We start from the raw sequence: 10609 nt of genomic DNA on the forward strand, positions 1-10609 counted from the left end.
TACAAACCACATACTGCGTAGTTTAACTACATACAAACTACGAGGTGTGTAGTTTAACTACATACAAACTACGTATTTCGTAGTTTAACTACGTACAAACTGCGTACTGCGTAGTTTAACTACGTATTTCGTAGTTTAACAACGCACAAACTACGCATTTCGTAGTTTAACTACGTACAAACTATGAGGTGTGTAGTTTAACTACGTACAAACTACGTATTTCGTAGTTTAACTACGTATTTCGTAGTTTAACTACGCACAAACTACACATTTCGTAGTTTAACTAAGTATTTCGTAGTTTAACTACGAACAAACTACGCATTTCGTAGTTTAACTACGAACAAACTACGCATTTCGTAGTTTAACTACGCACAAACTCTGTATTTCGTAGTTTAACTACGAACAAACTACGTATTTCGTAGTTTAACTACGAACAAACTCTGTATTTCGTAGTTTAACTACGAACAAACTACGTATTTCGTAGTTTAACTACGAACAAACTACGCATTTCGTAGTTTAACTACGCACAAACTACATATTTCGTAGTTTAACTACGCACAAACTACGTATTTCGTAGTTTAACTACGAACAAACTGCGCATTTCGTAGTTTAACTACGCACAAACTCTGTATTTCGTAGTTTAACTACGAACAAACTACGTATTTCGTAGTTTAACTACGAACAAACTGTATTTCGTAGTTTAACTACGAACAAACTACGTATTTCGTAGTTTAACTACGAACAAACTGTATTTCGTAGTTTAACTACGCATTTCGTAGTTTAACTACGCATTTCGTAGTTTGTTCGTAGTTAAACTACGAAATACGTAGTTTGTTCGTAGTTAAACTACGAAATACGTAGTTTGTTCGTAGTTAAACTACGAAATACAGAGTTTGTGCGTAGTTAAACTACGAAATGCGTAGTTTAACTACGAACAAACTACGCATTTCGTAGTTTAACTACGAACAAACTACGCATTTCGTAGTTTAACTACGAACAAACTACGCATTTCGTAGTTTAACTACGCATTTCGTAGTTTAACTACGAACAAACTACGCATTTCGTAGTTTAACTACGAACAAACTACGCGTTGTGTAGTTTAACTACGCATTTCGTAGTTTAACTACGAACAAACTACGCATTTCGTAGTTTAACTACGAACAAACTCTGTATTTCGTAGTTTAACTACGAACAAACTACGTATTTCGTAGTTTAACTACGAACAAACTACGCATTTCGTAGTTTAACTACGCACAAACTACATATTTCGTAGTTTAACTACGCACAAACTACGTATTTCGTAGTTTAACTACGAACAAACTACGCATTTCGTAGTTTAACTACGCACAAACTCTGTATTTCGTAGTTTAACTACGAACAAACTACGTATTTCGTAGTTTAACTACGAACAAACTGTATTTCGTAGTTTAACTACGCATTTCGTAGTTTAACTACGCATTTTCGTAGTTTAACCACGAACAAACTACGTATTTCGTAGTTTAACTACGAACAAACTACGCATTTCGTAGTTTAACTACGAACAAACTACGCATTTCGTAGTTTAACTACATACAAACTACGAGTTGTGTAGTTCAACTACGTATTTCGTAGTTTAACTACATACAAACTACGAGTTGTGTAGTTCAACTACGTATTTCGTAGTTTAACTACATACAAACTACGCGTTGTGTAGTTTAACTACGCATTTCGTAGTTTAACTACGAACAAACTACGCATTTCGTAGTTTAACTACGAACAAACTACGCATTTCGTAGTTTAACTACGCATTTCGTAGTTTAACTACGAACAAACTACGCATTTCGTAGTTTAACTACGAACAAACTACGCATTTCGTAGTTTAACTACGTACAAACTACGCATTTCGTAGTTTAACTACGAACAAACTACGCATTTCGTAGTTTAACTACGCATTTCGTAGTTTAACTACGCATTTCGTAGTTTAACTACGAACAAACTACGCATTTCGTAGTTTAACTGCGAACAAACTACGCATTTCGTAGTTTAACTACGAACAAACTACGCATTTCGTAGTTTAACCACATACAAACTACGAGTTGTGTAGTTCAACTACGTATTTCGTAGTTTAACTACGAACAAACTACGCATTTCGTAGTTTAACTACGAACAAACTACGCATTTCGTAGTTTAACTACGCATTTCGTAGTTTAACTACGAACAAACTACGCATTTCGTAGTTTAACTACGTACAAACTACGCATTTCGTAGTTTAACTACGAACAAACTACGTATTTCGTAGTTTAACTACGCATTTCGTAGTTTAACTACGCATTTCGTAGTTTAACTACGAACAAACTACGTATTTCGTAGTTTAACTACGTACAAACTACGCATTTCGTAGTTTAACTACGCATTTCGTAGTTTAACTACGCATTTCGTAGTTTAACTACGAACAAACTACATATTTCGTAGTTTAACTACGAACAAACTATGTATTTCGTAGTTTAACTACGAACAAACTACGCATTTCGTAGTTTAACTACGAACAAACTACGCATTTCGTAGTTTAACTACGCATTTTGTAGTTTAACTACGAACAAACTACGCATTTCGTAGTTTAACTACGAACAAACTATGCATTTCGTAGTTTAACTACGAACAAACTACGCATTTCGTAGTTTAACTACGCATTTCGTAGTTTAACTACGCATTTCGTAGTTTAACTACGAACAAACTACGCATTTCGTAGTTTAACTGCGAACAAACTACGCATTTCGTAGTTTAACTACATACAAACTACGAGTTGTGTAGTTCAACTACGTATTTCGTAGTTTAACTACGTACAAACTACGTATTTTGTAGTTTAACTACATACAAACTACGCATTTCATAGTTTAACTACGAACAAACTACGAGGTGTGTAGTTTAACTACATTCAAACTACATATTGTGTAGTTTATTTATATACAAACTACGTATTAAGTAGTTTAGTAACTAACTGTGTATGTATAGTGTATGTTGGTGTGGATGTATGTTTTAAAGAGACGATGACTGCTGTTGTTCTTGTGTGCAGGGCACTTACATTTACTTTGACTACGAGAAATGGGGCCAGCGGAAGAAGGAGGGCTTCACATTCGAGTACAGGTACCTGGAAGACAGAGACCTGCAGTGACCGCTCCCGAGGCGGGGCCGGCTAGGACACGGAGAGACAAAAACATACTGCTGTCGACATTCCGAGACTGAACTCCCCCCAAAAAACTGTGGCTAGAGATTGTGATGTGTAGTAGAAAACCCTGTCCCGACACGGGAGGCCGCCGTCTGTTTAGGCTCGCGTCTCACATTGAAGCCCTCCACGCTTAAGTAGCGCCGGGTTGGGGAGGGTAAAAAAAAAAAAGGCCTCTGGGCTCCCCCACGACACCCCCCCCCCCTCCCCACTCCCCATCTGAGCTCTGCCTGAGCCGAGAGGGTTCTAACACGAGGCGTTGGTTTGTGCGCACACTCGGTATGCTAGGAAAAGCCCCCCCCCCCCAAATGCATGTTTCTCATCTTTTGTTTTTATTCTCTGGTACCGCCCGACCAACGAGAGCCTGGAAGCCTTCCACAAACCTTCACTGTTCAACTGCCCATGTTGTATTTAGCGTCATCTGCTGGTCTAGGACAGGGAGCTACGTCTCCAGCTTGTTTCCAGACCCTGTGTTGCCTGTTGGACGTGGTCACCATTAGGACATAGCGAGCGTTTATCAATGTTTGATTGATATTTGTGGCGGTCCATTCAACGCGCTTGATGGAGAGTGACCACAGGGCCTCTCCCTGTGACAGGGATAGCGTCCTTATTGGACATGGATTAAATTGCTATGCAATTGAACTGGTCTCTGACTCCCTCTCTTTACCAATAAAGTTGTTTGTAAGTTAACCTGGCAAAGAAGATGCATTATTATTATTATTATTATTATTATTATTGAAAATCACATGAGCGTGTCTTCAGTTAACTAAAAACGGACATTTATTGAAATACACAAACGACAAATTCAAACATCTCGCTTACATCTTCGACTCCTTCTTGACTTTGAGGAACTCGGCCATGTTGGAAAAGTATTTCTGGTTGGCTTCGGCCACCTTCTTCTCTGCGGCTTGTGGGTTGACGATCTCCAAGCCCTGGGGACGACACAGAGAGGACCGTCAATCACCATGTGACTCAAAGCGGGTCACAAGACGGGGGTGACCGTACCTGCAGAGGAGTGAAGGCCACGCTGGAGCTGGTTCCTGACGAACGATCTCTCACCGTGGACTTCCCGCCGTACGTCATGCTCTGCTTCTGCAGCGTCCTCTGTTCCACAGCCACGGTTAGGACATGAACATAGTACATCAAAACCCAAAGATGGCAGTGAGCCTGAGGAGATCACCTGCAGGGATTTGGAGATCCTGGCCTTGGTGGCGTCGTTGACCTGCGCCTGGCGGACGCGACCGCTGCCGCTCTTCCCCAGCTGACCCAGACTGAAGCCCAGGTCCTCCTGGTACGCGTCGTCTTCGATCTGCAGCGAGAAGAAGCGAGCCGTGAGTTCAGACGTCCCGAGCATCTCCATGTCGAAGCACGCGGCCACACGAAAGAAGGCGGGCTCGTGACCTCTGCAAAGGTCATCCTGTTGGCGTGTTTTCTGATCTCCGTCAGGCCGAGTCGCTCCTTCATCTTTCGATACCTGCGCACACCAGAGGGGGCGGTTAGGGGGTGGTTAGGAGGCGTGGCGGCCTCGGGCGGCTGTGGCGCGTCTCACCTCCTTCCTCCTCTCTTCTTCCTCTGTCCATCAAGCGGTGCGGGGAGGGGTTTGACCTGCTTGACGGGCGGGGGCTCCTGCCATTTGTCAAACTTCCGCTCGATTTCTTCTTTCAGGTCGTAGCCAACCTACGGCGTCACACAAAGCAAAGTCATGCAGCCTTCACGTCGTCATGACGACTCAGTTTGCCAGTCAAAAATGGCCACCACGGTTTGGGGGGGGGGGGGGGGGGGGGGGGGGGGGGTACGCCGTTCCCAACATTTGCTTTGGGCCGAGATGGTTGATACGTTTGCGTCGGACGGGTGTTCCTAATCAACTGTCTGCTGCCTACCTTCCCATCGGAGCTCTCGTGGAAGCTGTCCACTCTGGCCGCCAGGGTACACTTGGCAGCCACCAGGCGAGCCGCCTTCCTCCTCAGGTCCTGGAGACCAACGTAGCAACACGCCAACACCATCCATCAATGTATAACCTCTAGTAATATATACACATATATACACATATATATATATATATATATATATACACATATACACACACACACATATATACACACACACACATATATATATATACATATACGCATATATATACACATATACGCATATATATACATATACACACACACACATAGTATACGCATATATACATATACACACATACGCATATACGCATATATACACATACGCATATACGCATATACACATACGCACATACGCATATACACATACGCACATACGCATATACACATACGCACATACGCATATACACATACGCACATACGCATATACACATACGCACATACGCATACACACATACGCACATACACATACGCATATACGCATACGCATATACGCATATGCATATACGCATATACGCATATACACACGCATATACGCATATACACACGCATATACGCATATACATATACGCATATACATATACGCATATACATATACGCATATACATATACGCATATACACATACGCATATACACACATGCATATACACACATGCATATACACACATGCATATACACACATGCATATACACACATGCATATACACACATACACATACATACACACATACATATACATACATACACACATACATATACACACACATACATATACATACATATATACACACATACACACACACACACACACACACATATATATATATACACACATATACAGTCCCTGACAAAAGTCTTGTCGCTTATCCAAGTTGTAGGAACAACAAATAATAACTTGACTTGTAGTTGCTCAATTGGAATCAGAAATGACTTCTATGAAAGGCAAAGCCCTCTAGATTATGCTTTTTATATCAAAATACAGTTTTGTACCATTCATTGACTTTTATCATTTCATTAGGACATAAAGGTCAGATTTTGCTTGGACAAAAGTCTTGTCGCATACAAAACAATGTAGAAATAATACATATACTTAATGTTGAATACACAAATATGCTACAATAACATCAGAACATAAAGTCATTGTACCTTGGAAAAAAGAATGAATATTGTGTATGGCTTCCATGAGCTTGGAGGACTGCATCCATACGTCTTGGCAATCACTCAAATAACTCATCTGGAATGGCCAAGAAAGCAGTCTTGCAGGACTCCCACAGTTCATCAGGATCTCCCAAGCCTCCTCCTTCATCTTACCCCAGACATGCTCAATAATGTTCATGTCTGGCGACTGGGCTGGCCAATCCTGGAGCACCTTGACCTTCTTGGCTTTCAGGAACTTGGATGTGGAGGCTGAAGTATGAGAAGGAGCGCCATCCTGCTGCAGCATTTGCCCTTTCTTGTGGTTTGGAATGTAATGGGCAGCGAGAATTTCTTGATATTTCAGGCTGTTGATGTTGCCATCCACTCTGCAGATCTGTCGCACACCCCCATACTGGATGTATCCCCAAACCATGATTTTTCCTCCACCAAACTTGACTGTTTTCTGGGTGAATCTTGGGTCCATGCGGGTTCCAACAGGTCTTCTGCAGTATTTGTGGCGATTGGGATGCAGTTCAATGGATGATTCATCAGAAAAATCAACCTTCTGCCACTTTTCCACTGTCCATCCTTTCTGCAAGCTGTGGGCCTTGGCAAATGCAACACCATTTTTTTGTTGGCTGTTGATGGCAACATCAACAGCCTGAAATATCAAGAAATTCTCGCTGCCCATTACATTCCAAACCACAAGAAAGGGAAAATTCTGCTTCCTTCTCATACTTCAGCCTCCACATCCAAGTTCCTGAAAGCCAAGAAGGTCAAGGTGCTCCAGGATTGGCCAGCCCAGTCGCCAGACATGAACATTATTGAGCATGTCTGGGGTAAGATGAAGGAGGAGGCTTGGGAGATCCTGATGAACTGTGGGAGTCCTGCAAGACTGCTTTCTTGGCCATTCCAGATGAGTTATTTGAGTGATTGCCAAGACGTATGGATGCAGTCCTCCAAGCTCATGGAAGCCATACACAATATTCATTCTTTTTTCCAAGGTACAATGACTTTATGTTCTGATGTTATTGTAGCATATTTGTGTATTCAACATTAAGTATATGTATTATTTCTACATTGTTTTGTATGCGACAAGACTTTTGTCCAAGCAAAATCTGACCTTTATGTCCTAATGAAATGATAAAAGTCAATGAATGGTACAAAACTGTATTTTGATATAAAAAGCATAATCTAGAGGGCTTTGCCTTTCATAGAAGTCATTTCTGATTCCAATTGAGCAACTACAAGTCAAGTTATTATTTGTTGTTCCTACAACTTGGATAAGCGACAAGACTTTTGTCAGGGACTGTACACATACACATATACATACATATATACACATATACATACACACACACACATATATATATATATGAATGTATGCATGTGTATATAGTGTAGTACCCATGTCTGTATACTATATACATATACTATATACATATACTATATACGTGCATATACTATATACATGGAGTATGCGTGCATGCTTACGGGCGGCAGGGTCTGCACCACATCGCAGTGGTAGATGAAGCCAGTGTGGGGGAGAAGGGAGGTGCTGCTGAACCCAGACAGAGTTCTCCTCTGGGCTCCCAGCAGCATCAGGTTGCAGGCGGGCATCTTGGACAGGTTGGTGAGGCCTCCAGCAATACCTGACAGACGAACATGAGGGGGAAGGGAGGAGGAGGAGGAGATGAAGAACAAAAAGAACAATCACCAAGATGAAGACATAGAACACGGAGGAGGAGGACGAGGAGGAAAAGCAAGGTCACCCATGATCTTGGCAGCCGTGGAGGCCCCGACGATGATGGAGAGGTTGGGGGCGATGAAGGACATCCGGGACTCCACGTACTCGTAGATGGCGTGCTTGGACTGGTTGAGCTCCAGGGCCATGTCACACGCCTCCTCCAGCTGCTTCAGCTCCGCCTCGTTCAGCAGCGACCTGGCGACGACAAAGATGGCCGCACACCAAGTCAGCCTGCTCATCCAAAGGGCTTCCTCCACCATTCCAATGCTTTGGAACGTTTTCCTACATAAAAGGTGTCTGAATGCAACGTCGCCGTGGGCGGGGCCTCACCTGGGCTTTGTGCGCTAGCCCCGCCTACCATGTGAGTGCTCTGCCTGGGATCATTTTAGTGGCGTTAATGAAGAGAAGGATGATTGACAGGATTGTCCGTGTATGTATGTGTACATCGATAGAATGAAGGGAACGTCACCAGGCACACGAACACAACATAAAGACTTTAGAATGTGTTGCGTTCAAGGACATCATGTCTAATTCCCAACTTCTGATGTTAGCGTTTCTAAAGGTTGCCAGACGGGAATAGGAATCATCAGGATGAGCCAAAGTTAGCGAAGGCGATGAGTGTGCTTGTCTAATTTGCATATTATGACATCACCGGGCCGCCAGTCCGGGGCGTACCCCGCCTCTCGCCACCCAGCCTGCCACTTCCACGCGCCCGTCATCCACGGTGGCCACGCCCTACTTCAGTCTGCTTATCTAAACGTCTGCCACGGATTGGACGGCGCGGCGACGACGTAACTCACCCCTGCGTGGTGGAGGCCGTGACGCTGACAACCATGATGGTGGCGTTGGTCAGGATTTGCTGCAAAGTCTCGTTGTTTTTGCACTTTTCCAGGTTGTTTCCCAGCTCCTGGAGGGAAACACGGCATCAGGAAGCCCGACGGAGGATTTGGCCAGCAGACGTGGAAAAAAGTCAGAATGGGGCAAATCCATCTTTCAGCAGACGGGGGGGGGACGAGCCCCATGAGCCTCTCACCTTGACTGTGCGGATGTAGTCCAGAGAGTCTGGCACCAGAGACTCCAGCTCCGGGAACCTCTTGGAGTACTTGTCCCGTGTAAACTTGTGAATGATATCTGTGGGAAACAGGTCAGTGAATAGGACGCCACGGGGGCCGGGTATTGAGGACCTTTCCAACCCACTCAGCTCGTTGTCGATCTCCACCGTCAGATTGTTGGCCGCTACGATGAGCCGGTACTCCGGGTCGGCCTCCACGGGTCCCGAGACTGGAAGAGAGAACGACACGTTGAACGCTAGCCCAAGACTTCAGACTTTGGGTTCAGCTCACCGTCGGAATTCTTCCGCTGCTTTCCGACGTAGCCTGATATCTTCTCAATGATCTCCGAAAACTGCAACACACACGCTTTAATAAGGTCGGGGCATGTGAAGTAGACATGAGGGAATTGTGACATCATACCGTGACTGTGATGACATTAGAAATATAGCTCCCATAACCAATAACTCAAAAAAATGTAAAAAGTAGATATCGGTAACCAACTAATTAAAGATAAGCTACTGATACGGGGCTGACCTGTTTGCTGTGGCGGAGTTTAGCGATGGACGCAACGCTGTCCGCTTTACTGTAATCGACTTCCATCTCCTCCGGGATGTCTTCCAGCCCGCCGTCGGTCCGACCCTGGGAGGCTTCTCCATCGCTGTCCCCTTCCTCTCCTTCTGGGTACAAACCATCCTCGCCCTCGTTGCCCGCCTCCTCCAAGTCCGCCAGGAGCTCGTCTGCCAGAGACATCTGAAAGGTGAGGAGTCCAACCGATTTGGGATGAATTAGCAAGAGCTCGATGCCCGAGATAGGAAGTCATGGCGACATGAATGCATGTTACATTTACTGAGGCTCCCAATAGCTAGCATGGTTACCTTGTACTTTATGTCAGCACTATATATTTGTATACTTTTTTAACCTAACTATTGCACTGAAAGGAGAAGCTCTCCAATCTCGTTGTATATCTTGTATAATGACAATAAAGGCCATTCCATTAACGGCACTAAATGGAAGGTCACCAGCTGTGTGCTGTTCCCAATGATTGGGGGGCAGCAGCCGGACAAATAACACAGCAACGAATAACAGAGGTTTTTAAGTTAAGCAAAAGCTAGATAAATATTTACCCAATTCCCGAAACAAACCAAACGACTTTTTCAGCTATTTTTTTCAAGCGTTTCATTCAAGATAGCATCACAAGCTAGCAAACGCTACCCAAACGTAGCCGGCTAACGACAATAAAAACGCTCTGATATGAATATTAACTTAATAATATTAACTTACCTCGACGGTTAGGACTCCGGGAGACGAATACAAAAGCGCAAATTATGCGATAAACTACTCTTACCGCTCAGAATACTTGAACAAACTAACTTCGCCTCAATGTTTGTTAGCAAGGTACTGTGGTGGAGTGGCGCTTGTCGCGAGATAACGACGTCATCACCAATCGCATTGCCTCATGGGAAATTAAGTCGGAAGTCAGCCTTCGCCCTTTTGATCACGCCTTATAAAAGTTAAACTGTATTTTTATTAAAACAAAGTTATTAATGTGACTAACATTACAACAA

At 43.6% G+C, this 10609-nt stretch overlaps 1 protein-coding gene across 1 annotated transcript; it reads right to left on the reverse strand.

Moving 5' to 3' along the window:
* Window positions 1–2992: 2992 nt before the first annotated feature.
* Window positions 2993–10503, reverse strand: prpf31 (PRP31 pre-mRNA processing factor 31 homolog (yeast)). The gene is made up of 15 exons (XM_058085718.1): window positions 10326–10503; window positions 9579–9794; window positions 9336–9396; window positions 9190–9273; window positions 9026–9123; window positions 8793–8899; window positions 8018–8187; window positions 7740–7897; window positions 5083–5172; window positions 4752–4879; window positions 4604–4676; window positions 4383–4511; window positions 4208–4306; window positions 4025–4134; window positions 2993–3172 (listed from the first exon to the last, which is right to left on the reverse strand). Exons 2-15 carry the CDS (start codon window positions 9792–9794, stop codon window positions 3073–3075), a joined length of 1623 nt encoding a protein of 540 aa, XP_057941701.1. The 5' UTR covers window positions 10326–10503; the 3' UTR covers window positions 2993–3072.
* Window positions 10504–10609: the final 106 nt, after the last annotated feature.

Source organism: Doryrhamphus excisus, chromosome 10 (assembly GCF_030265055.1).
Source record: "Doryrhamphus excisus isolate RoL2022-K1 chromosome 10, RoL_Dexc_1.0, whole genome shotgun sequence".
Classification (NCBI taxonomy): Eukaryota; Metazoa; Chordata; class Actinopteri; order Syngnathiformes; family Syngnathidae; genus Doryrhamphus; species Doryrhamphus excisus.

Excerpts from the sequence above, each read along its gene's own strand:
- prpf31 (XM_058085718.1), bottom strand. The coding sequence starts at position 9,794 with ATGTCTCTGGCAGACGAGCTCCTGGCGGACTTGGAGGAGGCGGGCAAC. Across the intron at positions 4,135-4,207 it reads TGGCCTTCACTCCTCTGCAG|GGCTTGGAGATCGTCAACCC; the intron begins GTACGGTCACCC and ends TGTCGTCCCCAG. Across the intron at positions 3,173-4,024 it reads GTCAAGAAGGAGTCGAAGAT|CCGGCCCCGCCTCGGGAGCG; the intron begins GTAAGCGAGATG and ends TCCGTGTCCTAG.